General features: G+C 42.3%; 2 protein-coding genes across 2 annotated transcripts; one reads left to right on the forward strand and one right to left on the reverse strand.

Moving 5' to 3' along the window:
* Positions 1-2,803: 2,803 nt before the first annotated feature.
* LOC306931994 (S-arrestin-like) lies at positions 2,804-17,255 on the forward strand (the record flags this gene model as incomplete). Its single annotated transcript, XM_079513699.1, has 12 exons — positions 2,804-2,851; positions 3,325-3,385; positions 3,541-3,585; positions 5,406-5,599; positions 6,103-6,162; positions 6,470-6,537; positions 6,825-6,960; positions 7,870-7,954; positions 8,204-8,276; positions 9,797-9,934; positions 10,441-10,518; positions 17,165-17,255. 12 exons carry the CDS (start codon positions 2,804-2,806, stop codon positions 17,253-17,255), a joined length of 1,077 nt encoding a protein of 358 aa, XP_079369825.1.
* A 3,579-nt stretch (positions 17,256-20,834) lies between these two features.
* Positions 20,835-24,651, reverse strand: LOC306931995 (uncharacterized protein; the record flags this gene model as incomplete). The annotated part of the gene is made up of 4 exons (XM_079513700.1): positions 20,835-21,742; positions 22,216-22,296; positions 23,483-23,563; positions 24,480-24,651. 4 exons carry the CDS (start codon positions 24,649-24,651, stop codon positions 20,835-20,837), a joined length of 1,242 nt encoding a protein of 413 aa, XP_079369826.1.
* Positions 24,652-25,138: the final 487 nt, after the last annotated feature.

A 25,138-nucleotide genomic window follows, 5' to 3' on the forward strand; every position in this document is an offset into this window, starting at 1 on the left:
TCATTATAACTCAAAACACATGACCCACATGACTTCACAAAAAGTTTATAAGGAATATTTATCTGGAATAAATTCGGGCAATCTATGGCCCTATGGGCCTCATGGTTGCTTCTATGGCCCTATGGCTCCTCATTGTTGTGAACTATCTCTGTGTGTGTGTGTGTGTGTGTGTGTGTGTGTGTGTGTGTGTGTGTGTGTGTGTGTGTGTGTGTGTGTGTGCGCGCGCGCGCGCGCAGACCAGCCATGACTGATAAACAAGTTGTTTTTAAGAAGGTCTCCAAAGACAAGTCGGTGAGTCAACACTGAAGACACAATGCTGTTGCATGCTCTGTTACATTACTGTTACAGTATATCGTTGCTAATCTGCATATTTTACTTTTTTGCGTTTTTGAGGGGCGCCGCGCTAGTCCCTCCCAACGTCTGGCTTTTGAAATTACGTCATATGGCAGCCAAGTCTATGGAATGTTGGATGTGTGTTTAGGCTCCAGGCTGCAGTAAACACCATGTAAAGGAGTGAGGTGGTGCCCCTCACTTCACACGGGTGTGATTGTTTCTAATGAATGATTGGAATGAATGCCTATACTTGATCATACTACAGTGGCACACAAAAGTAAATTCCTGTATCTAATCACACTCTCTGTTTTAGATGTGCGTGTGAGCTGTATATAATCACACACTCTGTTTTAGATGTGCGTGTGAGCTGTATATAATCACACTCTCTGTTTTAGATGTGCGTGTGAGCTGTATCTAATCACACTCTCTGTTTTAGATGTGCGTGTGAGCTGTATCTAATCACACTCTCTGTTTTAGATGTGCGTGTGAGCTGTATCTAATCACACTCTCTGTTTTAGATGTGCGTGTGAGCTGTATCTAATCACACTCTCTGTTTTAGATGTGCGTGTGAGCTGTATATAATCACACACTCTGTTTTAGATGTGCGTGTGAGCTGTATCTAATCACACTCTCTGTTTTAGATGTGCGTGTGAGCTGTATCTAATCACACTCTCTGTTTTAGATGTGCGTGTGAGCTGTATATAATCTCTCCTCTGCTTCAGGTTGCAGTCTACATGGCCAAGAGAGACTTTGTGGACCATGTTGACTTTGTAGATCCAGTTGGTGAGTTTCCTCTTTTGCTCTGGAAACAATGGAAACATTCTTGTGTTTATTAATTAAAGGTCTATTTAATTAATAAACAGTTTATTAATTAATCTCTCTCTCTCTCTCTCTCTCTCTCTCTCTCTCTCTCTCTCTCTCTCTCCCTTTTTTATCAGACGGAGTTGTGTTGATTGACCCTGCTCTGCTGAAAGGAAGTAAAGGTTGGTCTCTCTCCAACAGAAAACATACATGTCCTATTCAGACCTGTACACCCTGTATTGTAGAGACATACTGTAGACTAGAGACACTGCAGCAATATCTCTGTATACACCATATATCTGAGGTGTAATCCACATGTCATAATATGAGGAATAATCCACATGTCATAATCTGAGGTGTAATCCACCTGTTATAATCTGAGGTGAGGTGTAATTCACATGTCATAATCTGAGGTGTAATCCACATGTCATGATATGAGGTGTAATCCACATGTCATAATCTGAGGTGTAATCCACATGTCATAATATGAGGTGTAATCCACATGTCATGATATGAGGTGTAATCCACATGTCATAATATGAGGTGTAATCCACATGTCATGATATGAGGTGTAATCCACATGTCATAATATGAGGTGTAATCCACACGTCATAATATGAGGTGTAATCCACATGTCATAATATGAGGTGTAATCCACATGTCATGATATGAGGTGTAATCCACATGTCATAATCTGAGGGGTAATATGTCATAATCTCATGTCTTTTTTTTTCTCCAATTTATTGTTTTTTATTGTCATTGCCGGGGTAGACAATACATTTTATACATATGCATCATGATATACGGTATCATCATTCAGTTCTTCAATACAAAATTGTCTCCCCAAGGAGACAGCAGCAACATAGAAAGTAACACATTTGAAAAATAATCATAAATAATATAATCTCATGTCTAATACAGAAACTTTAAGGCATTTTCCGACGGGGAGCGGCTGATTCGCCCAATTCATTTTCAATGAGAGACGAGTCATTTCGTGCACACGCCCTCTTGAGACTAGACCTGGATTGTGGTGAGCTTTTTTGTCTCCACCAGGCCGAAGGCATGGGGAGAGAGTATGTTTTGCACCAATGCAACCAACTACTTGCAACTACTTGCAAGTTGCAAGCATTATCCCTAAATGGCGGTTTGCAACTGGTCAGTCCAGACAGAACAATTTGCAAGGCACGAATAATAACTTTGGAGTGGACTGGGATTACATGACTAGTTGCATTGTGGACTGTAGGGCTTTAAGTCTCCACACATGGGTAAGGAGAGGGTGAACATAAACATTGGAGCAAGCATCAGAAAATTAAAAGAAAAGTTGAATTGCCCGCCTTTGCTATAGGCCATGTCTCACAGTCTGTGAGTTTCCAGGCTGTGACTTCAAAACTGGACTGCGTTACAACTTATTGCGTCATTATAACTCAAAACACATGACCCACATGACTTCACAAAAAGTTTATAAGGAATATTTATCTGGAATAAATTCGGGCAATCTATGGCCCTATGGGCCTCATGGTTGCTTCTATGGCCCTATGGCTCCTCATTGTTGTGAACTATCTCTGTGTGTGTGTGTGTGTGTGTGTGTGTGTGTGTGTGTGTGTGTGTGTGTGTGTGTGTGTGTGTGTGTGTGTGTGTGTGTGTGCGCGCGCGCGCGCGCAGACCAGCCATGACTGATAAACAAGTTGTTTTTAAGAAGGTCTCCAAAGACAAGTCGGTGAGTCAACACTGAAGACACAATGCTGTTGCATGCTCTGTTACATTACTGTTACAGTATATCGTTGCTAATCTGCATATTTTACTTTTTTGCGTTTTTGAGGGGCGCCGCGCTAGTCCCTCCCAACGTCTGGCTTTTGAAATTACGTCATATGGCAGCCAAGTCTATGGAATGTTGGATGTGTGTTTAGGCTCCAGGCTGCAGTAAACACCATGTAAAGGAGTGAGGTGGTGCCCCTCACTTCACACGGGTGTGATTGTTTCTAATGAATGATTGGAATGAATGTATCTAATCACACTCTCTGTTTTAGATGTGCGTGTGAGCTGTATATAATCACACACTCTGTTTTAGATGTGCGTGTGAGCTGTATCTAATCACACTCTCTGTTTTAGATGTGCGTGTGAGCTGTATCTAATCACACTCTCTGTTTTAGATGTGCGTGTGAGCTGTATATAATCTCTCCTCTGCTTCAGGTTGCAGTCTACATGGCCAAGAGAGACTTTGTGGACCATGTTGACTTTGTAGATCCAGTTGGTGAGTTTCCTCTTTTGCTCTGGAAACAATGGAAACATTCTTGTGTTTATTAATTAAAGGTCTATTTAATTAATAAACAGTTTATTAATTAATCTCTCTCTCTCTCTCTCTCTCTCTCTCTCTCTCTCTCTCTCTCTCTCTCCCTTTTTTATCAGACGGAGTTGTGTTGATTGACCCTGCTCTGCTGAAAGGAAGTAAAGGTTGGTCTCTCTCCAACAGAAAACATACATGTCCTATTCAGACCTGTACACCCTGTATTGTAGAGACATACTGTAGACTAGAGACACTGCAGCAATATCTCTGTATACACCATATATCTGAGGTGTAATCCACATGTCATAATATGAGGAATAATCCACATGTCATAATCTGAGGTGTAATCCACCTGTTATAATCTGAGGTGAGGTGTAATTCACATGTCATAATCTGAGGTGTAATCCACATGTCATGATATGAGGTGTAATCCACATGTCATAATCTGAGGTGTAATCCACATGTCATAATATGAGGTGTAATCCACATGTCATGATATGAGGTGTAATCCACATGTCATAATATGAGGTGTAATCCACATGTCATGATATGAGGTGTAATCCACATGTCATAATATGAGGTGTAATCCACACGTCATAATATGAGGTGTAATCCACATGTCATAATATGAGGTGTAATCCACATGTCATGATATGAGGTGTAATCCACATGTCATAATCTGAGGGGTAATATGTCATAATCTCATGTCTTTTTTTTTCTCCAATTTATTGTTTTTTATTGTCATTGCCGGGGTAGACAATACATTTTATACATATGCATCATGATATACGGTATCATCATTCAGTTCTTCAATACAAAATTGTCTCCCCAAGGAGACAGCAGCAACATAGAAAGTAACACATTTGAAAAATAATCATAAATAATATAATCTCATGTCTAATACAGAAACTTTAAGGCATTTTCCGACGGGGAGCGGCTGATTCGCCCAATTCATTTTCAATGAGAGACGAGTCATTTCGTGCACACACCCTCTTGAGACTAGACCTGGATTGTGGTGAGCTTTTTTGTCTCCACCAGGCCGAAGGCATGGGGAGAGAGTATGTTTTGCGTCCGTCCGTCCTTCCGTCCGTCCGTTACCAGCTAATCTCCGGCACCGTTAACCCGGTCGATGCCAAACTTTGCACACACACTCCCTGGATGCCAACGATGAACCTCTGCCCCGCATTTTCCAGAACGGCCTGTTATAGCGCCACCATGAGGCAGCTTTTCACATTGTTTACCTAAAACTGCACCGATCTGCGTGAAACGTTGCATGCACACTCCCTAGAGGCCAAGGACAAACCTTTGACCTGCATTTTCCACATCTGCCTTTTATAGCGCCACCAGGACAAAACACATTTTTGGATATTACTCCTCCAGATTCTGTCCAAAAATCTCAAAAATCGTTACACAGTATCTCTATGGTCATGTGCTCAAGTCGGATCTGTCCGATATTTCATATTCCATCCTAATTGGCTATAATTGGCTTTCACAGTTTGCAAGATTGCCCCGTTTTGAACAAAAGCCTCAAATCATGAACGCAGCATGCAATTTACGTCAAATCTTTCACACATTTTCTTACTAGGCTGAGGAATATATCCCACCCTTTTCACATTGGCCTTTTATAGCGCCACCAACAGGTTGATTTTTGCAAAACACATTTTTGGAACAAAATGCCTCAAATCATCCAATTGCCATCAAAGGCAAACATATTACTTATTTATATTACTCCTAAACATTTTGCCAAACATCTCACACAGTCCTATCCTCCTGGTGGCGACCTGTGCCCAGAAGGGCACTTTTTCTAGTTTTTCATTTTTCCGCTACGCGTCCCGTGCCCCTCATGACAGACAGTCGCTGATCCAGGCGACAACGCCTGCGTCACCCGCTCCCCGTCTGAAAGGACCTGTAGTCGTAGGCTGAGCAGCGATAATAGTCAAACTGAACTGTCTAATCTAATGTATAGGTTTAATTGTGTTTACTGCAGTGTACGTGACGCTGTCCTGTATGTTCCGCTACGGCTACGTGGACGTGACGGGCGTGCCGTTCAGGAGGGACCTCTTCCTGGCGACCAGGCAGGTGTACCCTGAGCTGCAAGACGAGGACAAGCTGACGCACACCAACGCTCAGAAGAATCTTCTCCACAAGCTGGGGAACAACGCCTACCCTTTCTTCTTTGAGGTGACGCACTGATGATGGGAGGCACACGTCCTCCACATCAACGGGATGTGGTCAAAGTCAGTCTGTAGCGATGACAGCCGGTCTAAAAGGGCCGTCTTACTCCAAAAGTGGGGTCCATGTAGTGTTCAGCTGGGGATGAACGTGTTCCCATGGCTATTTAAAAATGGCAGATATACAAACTCACTGGGAGTATGACCGACCATGGGCCAGTCAGCACTGGGGGGGGGGGTGTAATTGAGGATAGAAAACCTAAACAAAACCGAAAAAAATTAAAGAAATTTGATGTCATGAAACCTTTAAATGTCTGAGTTTGCTCCAGTACCTGCTTCCTTCATTACTATCGGTAATACATTTATCATTTTAAAATGTGTTCTAAATTCAAGTGGATGGTAGAATCCACACACCACAACAAACGGACACAGTGGGGAATGATATCGTTTGGATCACTTTCCATCAGTGTACTGCATGTAGATTCTCACTGAAAAACGTTTTTTTCCTTCCAGTTTCCAGACAATCTGCCATGTTCTGTCTGTCTACAACCTGGACCCTCTGATTATGGAAAGGTACTTGTCTGTCTGTTTGCGAGTCTGTCTGTGAGTATGCCTGCCTGCCGGTCTTATACAGTACATACAATAGAGGTACATTTGGAAGAGGGTGCAATTGTCATGTGACGGAACCCGACATGGAGGGAAGCTCACCATGCGATTTGGAAAAGTTGCTCTTATTAATATAATTTGTGTGTGTGTGTGTGTGTGTGTGTGTGTGTGTGTGTGTGTGTGTGTGTGTGTGTGTGTGTGTGTGTGTGTGTGTGTGTGTGTGTGTGTGTGTGTGTGTGTGTGTGTGTGTGTGTGTGTGTGTGTGTGTGCGCAGAAATGTGCAGTGGAGTTTGAGGTGAAGGTGTTCAGCGCTGAGAGCAAGCATGCTGCTATAGACAAACCGTATGTATGCACACACACACACACACACACACACACACACACACACACACACACACACACACACACACACACACACACACACACACACACACACAACCGAAAATCTCTCACAACCTCAGGTTCACAGCCTGTCCATAATAAGTATATATTTATGTCTTCACCACTCTTTACCTCTCTTTCTTTCTCTCTGCTGTCTTGCTACCATTCTGTGTGTGTGTGTGTGTGTGCGTGCTTGTTTGTGTGTGCGTGCGTGCACTTGCGCGTGCGTGCTTGCGTACGCGGTGTAGGAGTTCCGTGTGTCTGTCTGTGCGTAAGATCCAGTTTGCTCCAGTGAACAGTGGAGTTGTTCCATCTGCAGAGATGATGTATGAGTTCCTGATGTCTGACAAACCTCTGCACCTCAAGGTCAGCCTGGAGAAAGAGGTATGCACTGGACCTTAGTGGCTCCTAAACTGGCCGTGTCATACCCACAATGCATTGTATGAACAGCCTAGAGCAGATCCCATAGATGCACGTAGCATACTGCATTAACTAACACGTTGATGGTTAAAATAGCTGTGTTTAGACATTAGGTTATAGAAGGTTAAGTTTATACTGTATAAGGTTCTAAATGGCCCCAGAGTCACCATTGACAGAAAAACACATTTTTAAATGTGCTCACGTATATTACGTGAGCACATTTACATTGTGAACATGTAATATTACATTGTGCACATGTAAAATCTCAATGGCCACTCCAGGGCACCATACTAGTATAGAGATAATGAAATAGTTAAGTGTCGTCCGACACTTGTGCAAAGCATACATTGACCTTAAGGATGTGAGACTTGTGAGAGGATGGTTAGTCAACCGTTGGATTCGGTCCTTGTAGAAATTGAAGAAGAGTTTAGAAGCTATGACCTAATGACATATGAAATTGTGCATTTCCTGTCAGTCAGTTGTTTGGTTGGAACGGTCACCTTGTGACATCACGTGACATCAATATTGGCCAGCAACTCTACATCTGACCTCAAACCCTTAGATTTCCATAAATATGGAGCCGACCTGTTCTGACATTCCATATGTTGATCTGACCACATCAAACCCTGTACACTCAAGACACGCTCCATATATGGCCAGTACAGAATTCATTCCATATGTTGATCTGACCATGCCAAAGCGCCAGCGCTCGCCCAGCAGTCTGCTGTCACCTAGGCGGATGCATGCATGCGATCTCACCCTTTTAGGACGAGGTCGCTTCTCACCCTCGGGCATCTTACTGGCTAATATGCACAGTGGTATGAATGCCGTCATTACAATGTCACTATAACCCCTCTGCCTGTCTGTATATAGACGTATTACCATGGCGAACCAGTCAAGGCCAGCGTTGAGATTACAAACTTGTCCAAAAGAAACATTAAAGACATCAGTGTTTCAGGTCAGTACCATAACATTATACTAGCTGCAATACTGTCTGTCTGTCTGTCTGTCTGTCTGTCTGTCTGTCTGTCTGTCTGTCTGTCTGTCTGTCTGTCTGTCTGTCTGTCTGTCTGTCTGTCTGTCTGTCTGTCTGTCTGTCTGTCTGTCTGTCTGTCTGTCTGTCTGTCTGTCTGTCCCTTCAACTGAATGTGAATGTGTCTGCCTTTTTTCCCACTATATATCATGTCTCTCTGTCTGTCCCTACCAGCTGAACAGGTGACCAACATTGTCCTTTACACCAACGACAAGTACGTCAAATCTGTGGCCGAAGAAGATACGGGGTGAGTGACTGTTAGCGTGTGTTTGTCTTTACAGCGACATTTTAAATAGAATCTCTGTCACACCGATGCTAACGTTAGACAGCTGGATCATCACAGGATGAACCCAATTGTTTTTGGCGACCCCATATCCTTTCATTTAGCACACCACCCATAGGCCAAAATTCCCACTTCTTTTCTGATTTAAATACTACTTAGCCGTTCAGTACATAAGTTTAAAGTTTTTGCTGTTGTACATTATGTTGTATATTATGTACAATATTGTAAACATCAGCAAAAACGTTAAAAGCGTCGGGGTAATTGGGGAATGAACATACAGTATATATCTCTGCTGTCCGGAGGAAACCTCATACTCCAAAATGTTCATTTCTCAGGAAATGAAATATATACGTTTTTAAGGAAATAATTTAAACGATGCAATACTGCCTCATCAAAGTTGGTGTTGTGACTTTAGATATTGTCAATTACTTGCATGAGAAGGAGAGAGGTGGTGGAGTTAGCTGCTTTAGCAGACAGTTTGAGGGTCCAATGGAGTTAAGAGGTTTTGTCCAATGCGTTTTTTAACATGCGTTTTTTATTACTTTCCATTGGTTCAATATTTTCGAAACAACACACAGATGTAAAGGTTGTTCAATAGCACTGATTTATGGAATAAAATCAAAAACCTAAAACAAAAACCTCCAGACAGCAACGATTGTTCATTACCCAATTATCCCCAAATTCTGCCATTAAGTGCAATTTTAAATTTTACAAACCCCATTAGTGAGTCTGTTGGGTGTAAAGAGCATCCTGGCCTCTAGATGGTGCTAGCGGGGCGTTTAGACCGATGGTCTTACAATATTCCTGTCAACCATATCACATACACATGTCCCAGCACCTGAATATGATGTGCATGACTGCAGGTGAAGATAGACCATAATATTATGAAGCATGGTTCAACCAGAGGTCCTTGAGGAGGTTCCAGGTGGTCCCCAGCTAAATGATGGAAGAGTTGGTAACCAAATAGACCCTTTATAGATCTAATGATAACAACATATTACATTTTGAGTCTGAGAGGCTAAATGTCATCAAATGGTGATCTGTGGCTCAAATGCAGAATAAATAATGGACCATTGATATGAAAAGGGTTAAATAACCACTGGGTTATAATAACCAGTAAGGACTCTCTTCAGTGGCGTGCACAGATAGACACTAGGGGGTGCTAGAGCACCCCCTGCCCTTTTGGCAATGTGCCCTTTTGAAAAAAAGAAGAAAAATATTTTTTTTTCTTTTCCCCCCCCCAAAAATAGCAGACCTACAAGCTCGTAGCGCGCCACTCGGTGGCGCACTATGAGCTTGTAGATCTGCTATTTTTCAATAGCTAAAGCATAACATAATGCTAACACCAAAAGGGGTTCCCGCCCAAAATGGATTAAGGCAACCGGCCGGTTCCACGCGCTGCACAAGGTGCCCTTTTTTAACTTGAGCACCTGCCCCTCTAAATGTCTGTGCACGCCACTGACTCTCTTCCTGGCCACACACAGTGACCGTGTCCCCAGTGGAGCCAGTATGAAGAAAGACTACACACTGCGCCCTCTGCTGGCTCTAAACATCGACAGGAGAGGTCTGGCCCTGGATGGAAATCTCAAACACCAAGACACAAACCTGGCCTCCTCCAGCATGTAGGAGCACACACACACACTGCTACACAATACACAACAGAAACACACAGCATACTGTGTATATAAATACAAGTACACACCTCGATTGTTGCTGTCAGGAAACCCATTTTAACATGTTTAACATGTCCTTTTAACCACTTTATCCATTTAAATGTTGGCTATTCAAAAATAGCAGATCTGTGCAAGCTCACATGTGTCACTTCATGCTGCACTGAGATCTTAGTTCACCTGCTATTTTTGAAAAAGTTTGAAGAAATATCGAAGATATTTGGAAAATGTTAATACTTTTCAAACACAAATCCTCTGAGGGTCCCTGGCACAAACGCTTTTCAGATGGGGGTCCACAGCCAAATACATTTTGGAGGTCCTTGACTTGAAAAAGTTTGAGAACCACTGGTCTAACTATCAATTACTTTCTTAGAGATTATCAATTACACACACAGACTCCCACAATTACACTCTCTCTCTCTCTCTCTCTCTCTCTCTCTCTCTCTCTCTCTCTGCAGTGTAAGGGAGGAGGTGTTGAAAGAGGTGCTGGGTATTCTAGTTTCCTATAAGGTGGTGGTGAGGATGAGCGCCTCAGGGTGAGTCTGTCTGTCTGTCTGTCGCTCTGTCTGTCGCTGTGTCTGTCGCTCTGTCTGTCTGTCAAGGTAGTTTATATAAGACAGGTAGGGTGAGGTACAGGATCAGAATCGGGATTACATAAGCATTGGTTACATAAGTGGCGGAGAGGGACAACTTGACGAGGGAGGGCGAAATCCATTTTATCCGACCGCCTGGTCGGTCGGATAACACGAGATCTATACACGTACTGTACATACAGTAATACTATACTGTGCAGGCCTTGATGAACACATCCTCCACTCTGTAGTTTGTAATGTTCAGTTGCCAGCTAGTATAACTTACCTGTTCTGTTCTTTCATACTACTATCTCAGTCATTATAAACCTATTACGTTCTTATAATGCATACTCAAATATATTCTTAATCATGATAAACCTTCATATGCAAAGTTTATACATATCTTAGTCATTATACCAATTGTACCATATTTGTCATTATAAATGGTCTCTGTCAGGTTGAAACGGCCAACAGTCCAAAACTGTTACTTTTCAGTATTCAAATTCAAGAATAGCAAAAGTAGCAGATCTACAAGCTCAAAACGAGTCTCTTCGCATCACGCTTGGAGCTTGTGGAATTTATGAAAAAACACAAAACGTTTAAATATGGAGATGAGAGGTTTCTGCCCGTTGTTACATATTAATTATATTTAAAAAATCTTTTAGATGTTTCCTTTAGTTGATTGAGCTGATTCTCTACGGTTTGTGTTGTTGTTGTGTTTAAATGTTGGTGTATAAATTCATGTGTTCTTTTCCATGTCTGACTTCAACAGAATGATTGGATCCAGGTATGTTTCACTTCACAGTGATAAACCATCGTTCTCTGTTGCCATTTGTGTTCTCTTCGTGCTGAAGTGAATTGGGGTAGTAGTGTTAACCTTATTACTATGTAATAGTTTGATAATGTACAGTATAAATCAGGCTCTCTCACGTAGCCAGACGATCGGCCATCTCCACATAATTTATGCATCTGCTGACATCTAAATTCTGCAGCTTGAGCCCTTGAGCAAGGGTTTCATCGACATAATTTTGTGTGTGTGTTTGCGTGTGTGCGTGTGTGCGACTGTGCGTGTGTGCGTGTGTGTGTGTGTGTGCGCGCTCTTTCAGTGAGGTGTCCCTCGAAGTTCCTTTCAAACTGATGCATCCTAAACCTGATCCAGGTAATATCACCCTCTTCTGACTCCTCATATCATTGATTGATTGATTGATTGATTGATTAACAGACATAGTGCTTTACTTCACTAGATGCTGTAAATGCAGGAACATCAAAGGAACAATGCAAATGTGCTAACAACTACATAGCACAAATCATTCATTTCATTCAACTCTGTTTTCTTATCTGTCTTTCTCCCAATCTGTTCTGTCCATTGTGACGTGAAGCCAAGGATAGGTGAGACATTTCTCTGTTTGTAGCAACCTTTGGTTTTAAATTGTGTTGCACTCCTGTCATTGGCTTTCAATGTGTGGAAGACTAGAGCAGTGGTTCTCAAAGTGGGTACCCGACTACCCGGGACCCCTTGAGGGTGTTCTGGGGGGTACAATGAGATACAGTTCAACTACTTTAACCCTATTTTATACTTTGGCTATTCTAAAATAGTCCACAATAGTAACGCATTAAGCTCGCAGAGCAGCTATTTTCTAAATAACGTTTACAATTTTTAACAAAATTCTTCTCTTATTATGTGGCTCCCTGACACAAATTATATTGAGATGGGGGTCCGTGGTCAAATTCATATCAATTCGGAGATCCTTGAAATGAAAATGTTTTCAGCCAGGTTTTCCCACTTGTCTAATGGTCTAGTCAGTCTAGTGGGAAAACCTGAAAATACCAATGAACAAAACTATTAACTCTCAGCTTCTTTAAAGAAGAATCAAAAATCACACTTGTGTGAAGTGAGGGGCACTCTTATCATCATACATCATCATCATACCGTGCTCAGTCAACCGAATCATCACATTCCGTGCTAGAAACACATTCCGTGCTCAAACGGACATACCGGTACACACAAAGCTGTGCATAGGCGCCCCTCAGAAAAGAAGAGACCCCCTTCCATGTAGCAGAGGCGTGTAATAATTAAAGCAAACCCCAGTTTGGAGAAGGAAGCTAGTTGTAATACATCATGTCACAGTGTCATTGTCTTGCACAGCTGTATACGATGACAATCATGTTTATTATGTTATCTTCAAAGCTGCTTATGTAACGCTTACGAGTCCATAGAGAGCTACTGGATAGAGACTGTGAATCATAACGCTTCCTCCTTCCTCCACCATTATCCAGGAGACTTCAGCATCGGTGTTGCCATGTCTGCTTATTATAAGCAACTTTGGATCGGCCATTTTCAAATTTCCGATGCATAATAGGTTTAAAGTGCTCATTTGGCCTGTTATAGTCGCTTCTTTTGGGATAATTTTTCATACAACATGGTTGCTTGTTATCGGTCACCCAAAGCGCTGCATGGCTCCGTGTGGACGAAACGGCAATACGGTTAAAAACATTTTGGAAGGGGCCTACAGCTAAAACGTCTTCATCTGGACGTGGCCTTATTATGACATCTGAAACAGTCATTTCAACACAGGACTCATCCCGACACTCTTTCAAAGCATTCATTCTTTATTGTGCTAAAACTCCACCTCACCTCATAAAGATTTCTTTAGCACAATCCAACTGTTGCATAATGTTCTATTCAACAGAGACATCCGAGCTGTCAATGTTGAATAGAACATTAAGGTCGACCACAAGTGACATAATTGCTATCATTGTAGCTTGGCTCATATCATGTTATCATTTCCTTCCATGCTGGTCTCAAGTCATCACCTCGAAGCTTCTCAGCTATCTTGAGCTTGTACAATCCTTTCAACTCAATACAAATATTGTCATTGCAGACGCAAGTAAGTGCGGTACTGTGAAATTGACGCGTGTGTGCTCGTACCCGTGGGCGACTAGACCTGGATTGTGGTGAGCTTTAATGTCATGTTACGCGTCCTGCGCCTCATGAGCAGACGTGTTGCTGATCCAAGCGAGAACGCGGCCTGCATCACTTGTCATTGTCATCCATTTCCCCTGAACAGAAGGGTGCTTTAGGGTAGCTTTTAAATTTTTTATCCCACGATTTTGTAACCCATTTTTCACCCCTGTGTCAATTATCTAATGTGATCCTGGGCTCTGCACACCCTCCGCCAACCTGGGGAGAGCAACGGACTTGAACTCATGCTTCCTTCATGCCTGAGTGTCCAAGTTGCTCCTTTTATTAGGCTTTGTTCAGACTGCAAGCATGCAGGCTAATACAGTTTGTTTCTCAAATATGATACTCGCAGGCGATCAGATCATCTACACTGGCTGCTGTGAGTAAGAGTCGCTCACATTATGTCAGGGGTTCTCAACCTTTTCAGGCCATATGACCTGGAATTGTAGGAGTTGAGGCAACATTTTAGTTTGACTCAATGTTTTCCTCTTTCTAAAGTAATATTTGACAATGACCAGTTTCTATAGTATAGTCTGTTGATGACTTTTGATGCAGTAATGGTCTTTTTTGAGGGGCGCTAGCCCCTCCTACATCCAGCTTTTGATTACTGTCCACAAACTTCGTGAACAATGGATGGAGAGTTTTACGTCATTGTCTGAGCAAATAGGCATAGTGTCTATTTTACGTCATGATGATATACGATGATAAGAGCAACCCTCATTTCACACAGGTTTAAATTTTTGATGTATTAAAAGGGCATTAAATTGTCACTTTACTGTCATCTGGCCTCTGGAGATCCCCCCTCCTCCTGCTGTCATTGACCCTTGTTGTCTTGTGGATTAGTGGACACTGGGCAGTTGATTTGCTGGTGGTATGTAGTTTCAGTTTGTTTCACTTAAATGTGTTGGTTTGCTCACAAGAAGAATGTACAAGCCAAAAGCCCATCAAGTGGGGTCAGTCTTGTGCTTTATTCCTATTGTTTGATGCCAAAGTCAAAGTTCACCAATGTTGAACTCCTCGCTATGAGCATCAACTCGCTGCCACTGGACGATCCACACCTCCACTAGAATGGAAGTGAACAGGACACATCTGCCCTGATGTTCTACACACTGGTAGTATACTATACTATACTCTGCCTTCTTCTTGCTCGGCGAGCCGAGCAACACCGTTGTACGACGATGGACGATGGATAAATCAGGCTTCAGAGTGTCCATGAGACACATCTTTAGAAATCAGATTTTCATCACATTTCAAACCACCTAGGAATGTAGTTCAAATGTGATTCGCAAAATGTAGCTTCTATTTTTTGGACTTAGGGCTTTGTGTGAACACAAACATTGGCTTGTGATTGGCTGAGCAAAGTACATATTGGGGATATAAGTGTGGGCAGAAAAGTGAAGAAGCCGGCTTGGCCGGAATGACATTTGTGATGATTCGATTGGCTGGATGTATAATGATAAGAGCGCCCCTCACTTCACACAAGTGCGATTTTTACTGTTCAGACTTGATAGCACCAATTTGATTCCAATCTTAAATAGGCCAAACTGCCAGTCTGAATAGCCTCATAGTGACCCACTGTATATTCCCATAGCATAGATCTAGTGTCCTATAGGACAAGATGTAACCGATAACTATTAGACAATAACCGTTTTCAGCTATGGGACATTAAAGTCCCATAGGATAAACTTTGGGCCACATAATGTGGCTTCCCGCCTCATTGTTTATTGTTTACCAGGTTGTTCCCAGGTGTCAATGTAGGAAAGGAGGGTATTCTTCAAGCTATAAAAGTCGCTCATCCGATATCCATGGTTTTGATATTACGTATTGGATGCATGTCACTCGTCTCATAAGCGTCTTTGTTGTTCTTGTAAGCTTGTTGTGAGCGGGTATTGTGTTCTGTGTCAAACCTTGGGCCAAATTCCTCACAAGGTGTTAATGTAGAACTTCTGGGTGTGTGGCGGAGGTGTTGGCATTGTGTAGCGTGGTACTGTATACCAAACTATACAGTACATGATACGCTTTCAGACACAATAGGCTCTCAGAACCCTAGGATGACACTTTAGCAGGTGTGGGACAGCGGTGGGAGAGCAACAGAGACTGAAGGATCCGTAAACAAATGCAGGTGGAGAGGTAGAAAGTCATACTGTCATGTCTGAATGAAAATGTAAATGACGCCACGGTGTGAAGTTTGTCTGCCTTACTCTCCATCTTCTACCGGTCTGAGACTGACTGACGTCCCTTCCTCTGTCCATCACTCTGGTCTGTCTGTCTGTCTGTCTGTCTGTCTGTCTGTCTGTCTGTCTGTCTGTCTGTCTGTCTGTCTGTCTGTCTGTCTGTCTGTCTGTCTGTCTGTCTGTCTGTCTGTCTGTCTGTCTGTCTGTCTGTCTGTCTGTCTTCTGTGTCTCATCTGTTCAGAGTGGACCATATGAAAACAATAATGTTTTCTCCTTCGGTCCATAAAAGGTGACCATCCACAATGAAAATGTGTAAATAATAACCGTGTGCAAATCTTTAGTCTTTTAGGTAACTCGGTGTGAAAGGGATCCAGGTGGGCCTTTGCAGCCAGGCTACGATGGAATGTGTCGTAATGGTGGGCGACAAGAAAGCCGGTTATATAACAGCCAGCATACATTACCAATACAGGGAAGCTCATTGTTTGTTACAGAAACTGCAGGTTCACGTTGAATCAGTCACGTTGAATCAGTCACATTGAATCAGTCACGTTGAATCAGTCATGTTGAATCAGTCACGTTGAGTCAGTCACGTTGAGTCAGACGATCCATGTAATCGAGATTCTCCTATATTTGTATTGACTCGTCAGTGAAGTCTATAAGGGCTTTATTTGGGGAAGCCTTATAGCTTAAGGATCTTTTAGTCTGTTAGTCCAGTCGTTCTCAAATATTTTTTGTCTCAGGTCACCCCTGTAAATTCAAGTTTATTCCACGGCATTACATTGTTACATTATAGCACCTTTTATCATACCAGCGCCCTCGCCCCCAGACTGCTGGGCGAGTGCTGACGCTTTGGCATGGGGGGTCAGATCAACATATAGAATGAATTCTGTACTGGCTGGTGGCGTGACGTGTCACGAGGCGTGATGTCATGAGGCGTGACCATATATGGAGATCTATGGGTCTCCATGAAGTCACGTGATGTCACAAGGTCAGATCCATATATGGAGCTCTAAGGGTCTCCATGAAGTCATATATGGTCCATATATGGTGGTGTGACGGACGCGAGATGCAGGATTTCATAGTAAATTAACAGTAGGCTTAACGATTAACGTTAACGGTAGGCTACGGACCCGGTAGACTACGCAAATATTTAAATCTTCCCCTCAAAGATACAGTATGTCACGAGGAAAACTGGAGATAGAGAGTATTTGTTTCCATTAGGACAGACTGAAAATAACTTTTATACCTGGCGTTTAATATGTATTTGTCCACGGACCCCCACCCCCCCCCCCCCCCCCCCATCTGAAATGATGTTGTACCAGTACCATGCACCTCTGTACCAGTTATGTGTTGTTGAAATGCTATCAAAATGTTCCACATTTTGCACTTTATTTCCTCAAGTTTTTTTTTTAAATGGCACATCTACAAGCTTGGCCTACATTTTGCATCATCTCTCTCTCCCTCTCTCTCTCAGTGGGTCAGGTGACATGGTGTTTGAGGAGTTTCATAGGTCCTACTTGAAGGGGATGATCGCCGATGACGATGAGTCTCCCACTGAGGCATAAGAACAAAAATGGCCGCCTCCGGGCCTATCCCGCCAAGATAGTAAAGAGCTATACGGAGCATGAGTGCCACTGTGGAAAGGTCTAGCAGAAAGTATGATAATGACTTAAATGAATAGAACATATTAATAAATGTAGTGGTTTGTTGTTTGATAAGTATCATTTAAAGTATGTCACAAGGTGTTATCAATACTTTTGTTATGTATTATCATCATCAATATACTAATAAAACATTATGTGGTATATGTTCGGTCTACATTATTACATTATTATTATTAAAACTCAAAATAGAATTATAACTGTCAAAACCTTTGTTACTGAAAAGACTAACCTTCCGGTCCTGGCATTGATGTGAGTCAATTAATAAAATGTGATATTATCTAATAATATATATTATAATATCTGTAACTTGACCAAGCTCATTTCAATGGATAAAATGCGGTTTTCAGATTTTTGAGAAATGTACTGCTTCAATAGTTTGTAACAATAGATGAGATGAGAGGAGATATACTTTAATAATCCCCGAATGTAAATTGAGGTGTTACAGCAGCATAATTGTGACACATAAAACTATTGGACAAACAGAAAAACAACAGATGGGATTAGATCAGACTTTATTGTGCCAGAGGGATATGTGTTTACAGATAGAAAGGGCCCGGCCAATCAGAAGAGGGCAGGTTTAGGGCCAGGCCAATCAGAAGAGGGTGCGTTTTTGGGCCCGGCCAATCAGAATAGGGCAGGTTTAGAGCCCGGGCCAATCAGAAGAGGGCAGGTTTAGGGTCCTGCCAATCAGAAAAGGGCAGGGTTTTGGGCCCGGCCAATCAGCAGAGGGCAGGTGTTTGGGCCCGGCCAATCAGAATAGGGCAGGTTAGGGCCCGGCCAATCATGTTGGCTCACTGGAAAGACTGCTACAGCTACACTAAATAGAACTACTGAATTCATGTCAATATGGCTATTAAAGGGACACTTCACCCTTTTTGCCAAAAAAAATATGTTAATGACATTAGTATTATTACGTTGCCTGGGTTGCCTAACCTGACTCCGCCAGATGGGGCAGCAGAGAGTACACTAACCCAGTGTACTCTCTGCTGCCCCATCTGGCGAAGTCAGGTTATGGGTTGCCATCATCAACAAGAAATTTTAACAAATCACACACACAAGGACAAGCAGATGTTTTCCAGTGTTTTATTATAGATTTCTTCCAAAACAATGTACAGTAATTTAAAAGATATTAAACATTTTAAATACTCTAGTGGGCTAGTCCCTAAACTAACAAAGTATAAGTTCTGTTCTTCTTCACAACCATTCACTCATTAGGGTAATTTCCAACCGGTGGCCATGATGCTGTCTCATTCTTGCTCCCTGGCCGTGTGATATTTTATGCCAACTGATGTTTATAAATAATAATAATAATAACAATAGTTAAATAATAATAATAAATGTTTCCCCTTTAGTTGTTGGGGTAATTGGCCAAGAACATTTCCACACACATGTGGAAATGTATCACTGTATCACTATATGGCGACACTTCATTGTGGACCTCTACAGAGGGACGGCAACATGGCGGCCATTAGAATACCACCTGGAATAACTGTCGTTGTCGGGCAGAAACCTCACATTCCAACTTTTACATTTTCATAAATTAATTCCCTACTTCGTCATACAAGAGTATAGTGAGCACATTTTCACCATTTTAAATTATTGTTTTAATATATTATTTATATATATAATAATAATAAGGGTATGATTTTGTAAATGCAAGGTTTCAACCCGACAGCGACACATGGGAGACACATGGGGTCCTCTCCTCTCCTCAAAGATCACATGTGCGCACACGCACGCACGCACGCACACACACACACACACACACACACACACACACACACACACACACACACACACACACACACACACACACACACACACACAAACAAACATTCACAAGTACTACACAGTGACATCAAGTCAAATTTGTCAAAATGTACATTTTTTTTGCTGTTTGGCCAAAATGTTTTCAAGTTGTGTGTTTCTAAAATGTTGGTCATAGCACCACCACCTTGTTTATAAACATCCACTTTGTACAGCCACTGCCTTCATTCTGGTCACTCTGCGCTGCCCAGTTCAACCAGTCCTGCTTTACAACACCACACACACACACACACACACACACACACACACACACACACACACAGATCATGTTTCTGGCTTTAGGGGGATTCAAGGGTCACTGTTGTTCAGAGAGGGGAGAGCATTACTCATCCACTTTCCCCTGCCCCAGTTTACCCAGCCCGCAGCCGGTCAGGGAATTCTAACCGGCATCCTTGAAGTTCACTTCCTTACAAAAGGATGAGATCTTATCAACAAATACTTGTTGTGAAACAAAACAAAACGGTATATAAGTCATGTATGTCCCTATGTTCAGAGTAAAGGAACAGGGCAGGGCCCTGTGCCCAGCTGAAAGCGAGAGGCCTCTTTGACCCGAACCATCTGATGTAACAAAGGGAAGCATCTAAACATGTCTCCTATCTCGTCTTACAGCGGCAGCGTTACTTCAGTGTCTGGGGGGGGATCAGATAACGGTCGGACCGTAAAGATAGGACGTTTTTGAAGCTATACCAATTGAGACAGAGACGCCAGGTTGGACGGAACTCACGGATACTCTGTCACACACACATACACACATTGACACAATAGCTAACAACAACAATCACCGCAAAAACAACCGCAAGACAGTAGTAACACAATCACTGTCATGTACACAAGCTATTGTTCGAGGAGAGGAGAGGCTCAATATTAGCCGGGAAGAAGAGAAAAATACATTTCTTAAATGTTTTTTTTTTGTGGCTTTCGCCTTTATTTTATATTTTTTATGGAGGGACAGACAGTAGGCTGACAGGAAATGGGGAGGGAGATGGGGGGGGAAGACATGCAGTAAAGGCCGTCGGGATTGGGAGTCGAACCAGGGATTATACCAGCCAAGGTGCCTGGACAACTGAGCCATGGCCCAGGCCGAGAAAAAGAAATTTCTTTTCACAATGATGAATAGAAAAATAGACTTGATACTGTACGACTTTGGATATGATCACTTAAAGGTGACGGACAACATATAAAGGAAAGAGAGAGCAGTATAAAGAGATGAAACCAATATGGAAAAAACACTGAAAACAGATGCATAATAACCTACTGGATTAAAACACATAATAACTTACTTAAACAATATCTTCCTTCAGTCTGAGCAGTAATAACTTATACAGAACTAAAGACAGATGTTTATTTCTTAAGTTAGTACTAGCTATTCTACACACATAACGGGATGTTGGCACTTTGTTGGGCAGCTTTTGCCCACAGAATTTGGGATTCCCAAAATCAGCGAATGTTTTGAACACATTTTATTGTTCAGAGAATGATCAAGGATCCACTCTCAACTGGTATGTTGATATTTTGTTCAGGGCAATAAAGTTATCTAAGCCTATCTATACTGGTTGACAAGATAAATTATTATATTATATAATTATAAGCTATGGGTCGGTTACGGTCATTCCTTCGGGGTCGTTTGGCGTGGGGGTCTGCTCTGCTGGCAGTCTAAGGCTCCCAGGTAAAGCTTTCTGGGTCGAACACAAACTCGCCGCTCATCCCGACCGGACTGTCCCTCCCCGTCATGGACACCTCACAGCTGTCCGGGTGGAGCAAGAACCCGGAAAAGGTGCTGCTGTCCTCCGAGCTGGTGTACAAGCCGTTGGTCAGGATGCTCTTGACCTGAATCCAGACGCCGTCGCCCGGGTTCAGGTGGAGCACAACCTGCTGCGAGGCGGTGCTGCGTTCGTTGGTCTCGGTGCTCTTCACCTTGGGGTTGTAGTTGTGGAAGAGGCCGACCTTGAGGATGCGCTCGCGGACGGTCAGGTGGTAGCTGAAGACATAGGTTCCGGCCACGGGTGCGGTGTAGATGCCACTGAGGGGGTTGTAGTGGTTCTGCGGGTTGTTGAGGACATTGGCGAACACCACCGGGTAGGCAGGCTCCGGCAACACAGCGGCCAGGGCGGCGGAGAACGAGGACTGGATGGCGGGCATGCAGGGGCCGGGAATGCCCATCATCCCCATCGGCCCCAGGTCTCCCTGCTCTCCCTCGATTCCTTGTGACCCTTGGTCTCCCTTGGCCCCTCTGGCGCCAACATCTCCTTGGTCTCCTTTGGCACCGGCGCTTCCCGGCGCCCCGTCCTCACAGTTGCAGTCGCCCTCTGGGCCCTGGTCGCCCTTGATGCCGGCCACTCCGGGAACACCGTTGACTCCCGTCACACCGGTGTCACCCTTGAGTCCAACGTCGCCCTTGGGGCCGGAGTTTCCCATTGGGGCTCTGGGACCAGTGAGTCCGGGCAGACCACCGGGACCTGGGGGTCCTGGCATGGGCTCGCAAGTGTCGGGGCACTGTCCATCAAGCCCCTGAGGGCCAACATCACCTGGGGGTCCGTTAGGACCATGGTCCCCCTTATCACCTAGAGGACAGAGTTGATTGGTTGATTGATTTAGGGAAAAAATATATATACTATATATATATATATATATATATATATATATCAAAAAGGGAAAAACCTTCCAAGGAAGGGACTGCACACTCCAGGGAACAAAGACGGACAACTTACTGCATCAACTTATTTATTAGCACATAGTGCTAATAAATAATCAAAAGTTCCCTTTTTGATGTCTATGCCTGCTAACTAGACTTGCACCTCCCACGGGTCTTGTTGGATGTGCAGGAGTCCCTTTTTTGTCTCATATATATATATATATATATATATATATAGTAAATGAAATATGTATCTAATGTTGTACTTTATCATACAATGATTTAAGGTGGCAAGGCAACACCATTTATAATATAAAACTTAAGTATGCACATAGATTGGTAAATTTTAAACTTAATTAAGTCTGTAGAATAACTTTTATTATTATCATTATTATTTTATACCTTTGAATCCTCTCTCTCCTTTGGATCCCATGCGTCCAACTTCACCTGTGTCTCCTTTCACTCCCTCGTCTCCTTTCTGTCCTGCAGGACACACACACACACACACAGGGACAATGTTGTGATATCAGAAGGGACTGATAGTAGGGGAGAGCCGCCATGGTTGTAACACTTTGCACGTGTCACTCTTTTATTCAGCGATCCGTTTATCTACATATGTAATATTTTCAGGCAACGGACCTACACATGTCTGCTACCATAAACCACTTCAAGTTTTTCAATTGATAAAACAGGTCGGGAGTTATTAAACCGAACGTGGACGCTGTTCCAGTGTTACATTTGCTGCGCATATCGGATTAATTGTAACGGCATGTGCGATAAATGTAACAACGCTAAAAAACACCATTAAACATATCGTTTTCAGGTTAAAGCAATTATATTTCATTGAAGCAACACCTTAACATTGTTTTCATACCATGGATGTGATAAGAAAATGTATCAAACATAAGGTAATTATTAAATAGTACCGAAACTCAAACGCCCAAACTGGTACACCCAGTTTGGGCGTTTGAGTCAGTTCAATGGGAAAATACATTGATTACACAACAGAGATAAAACGTTTGATTGATTGAGTTGTACAATGTTATACAACCCTAAACTAATTTAGAATACACTCTGTAATGAAAGACAGCTGACTGAACATAATATTGGCCAATATGTCAAATATGTAAATATTACATATAATGGTATGGCGTGTGTTACAATTGACCCGCTTTTGCAAGTCCTTCTTTGGCGTTGCTTACAGACCAGAATGAACGTGCATTGCGTCTAAACACGATGCAAACTAATGAAGAACATAAGCATGAAGACATCCATGTGGATTTTTACTCCCCAACATCAAAGAAAAAGATTGTAGCCCACAGATACTCCAGGTGTAAAATGTTACGCCTTTTGAGAAAAGCCAGTTTTTCGCCAATAATTCCCAGCAGGATGAAGGTAAACACTTCAAACTTCCTGGGCACGTAGAGCACGTTGCTGTACACATACTGACGTGATGGCATCATGATGGCGTTGACCAATCAAGAGATAACGTGCATGTTACAACCATGACGCGTTACAAACATGGCGGCTCTCCCCTACTACTGTTTTTGCAGTGGTGGAAAAAGTATATATTTTCATTGAAGGTTTGCCCCAGAATAATGATGCTAGTGGTTAAGTACGAAACACACAAGATAGTTTTTTTTTTTCGGATTCCAAGAGTCGGGTATACCTTTAATTCCTGTTCTTCCTGAGAAACCTGGCCGACCTCTGCCCCCAGTCAGACCCCGTCTGCCCGGGCTGCCTGGCATACCTGAGAGAGAGAGAGAGAGAGAGAGAGAGAGTGTGAGTTATATCTGATAAGATCAAACTGTAATGAATATGAATGAATGTGGGTTGTCATGTAAACATCAGAACAATAGTCAACGTGCAGTGGTGGAAAAAGTACTCAAATGTAGTAAAAGTATGAATGCTGCAATATAGAAATAGTAAGTAAAAGTCCAGGATTCAAAATATACTTGAGTAAGAGTACAAAAGTATTAGCATCATAATGTAATTAAAGAAAATTACTCATTATACAGAATGAATGTCCCATTTCAAGTTTTCAAATGTATAAAAGTAATTTGGAAATAGCAGATCTACAAGCTCACAATATGACAAATTAATGTGGGGTCTACAGTATGTCGTAATCAAAGTCAATCAAAATCTCTGTGTGGATTGAAAGTGTACTTAAAATGTCACCATTGACATGAATAGACATTCTTGTGACAATGGTCTTCTCAACTGTCTTACTGTCTGATGACATGACCAAACTGCCACTGATTTTGGAATCCAATTTAACTTTATACATTCATGTATGAGTATCAAAAAAGTATTTGGTTTTGGTTCCTCAACATGTAAGCAGTAAAAAACATAGACAACAATAGTCAGTAGAAGATAAGAAAAAGAGTAAAGTATATACATTTGTTATATACTATAGCATATTTTTAGGTGCTTGAAGGTGCATACACGCAGTGGTGGAAAACATACAAAACTGTACTTGAGTAAAAGTACAAACGTATTGGTATAAAATGTACTTTAAAGTACCAAAAGTAGAAAGTACGCATTATGCAGAATGTCACATCTCACAAGTTGTCAAATGTATACAATCTTTTATAAATAGCAGATATGATATTTTCAAATGGCCGATGGCCACACCCAACCTCACCGCATTGTAATGTTAACGTTACCTGGCATTCCCCGATCTCCTCTGTCGCCCTTGGGTCCGAGGCTGGCTTTACAGCGAGTGCAGACACAGGACCAGGGAACCTGGCTTGTCACCATATCACAGTAAGAATCTGTCATGTCTCCCGGGCCCTCTGGAACAGTTCCATTCATGAACTCAGGAAAGAAATCAGGCATGTCCTTTGGCCTTGCCAAAACAGACGATAGAGATAGAGCTACCAGCAAGAACGGAAGCACCGATGACATGATCTGTAGAGGAGGAGGGATGGAGCGAGAGAGTTCACGTTAACCACTTTTAACTATAGAGTAAATGGTAGAAAAGATGTTTTGAATGATGTTTTTGAAATAGGCCTATATAGTACTCAACTCACAATATGATACGAATCATGATAGCCTACTAGGTTAACGATATTTTAAACAAATTTATTTTCCACATTTTCTTTTATTATTATTTCTCTTACACAAATCCAGTATTTTCTTTCTTTTTTAATTTCCTTCTTTTATCCTCTTTTCAATACAGTAGCAAATTACTGAATTACTTACAAACATCCTGTATTTGCTTCTGCTGTTGGCATCACGATTCAAATTGTGATTTAATCACCATTTAAATTGTCACCAGTTTGAATACATTTTAATCGATTTACGATATATCGTTACATTCACT

This window comes from Electrona antarctica (genome assembly GCF_951216825.1).
Source record: "Electrona antarctica genome assembly, chromosome: 11".
NCBI classification, from domain to species: domain Eukaryota; kingdom Metazoa; phylum Chordata; class Actinopteri; order Myctophiformes; family Myctophidae; genus Electrona; species Electrona antarctica.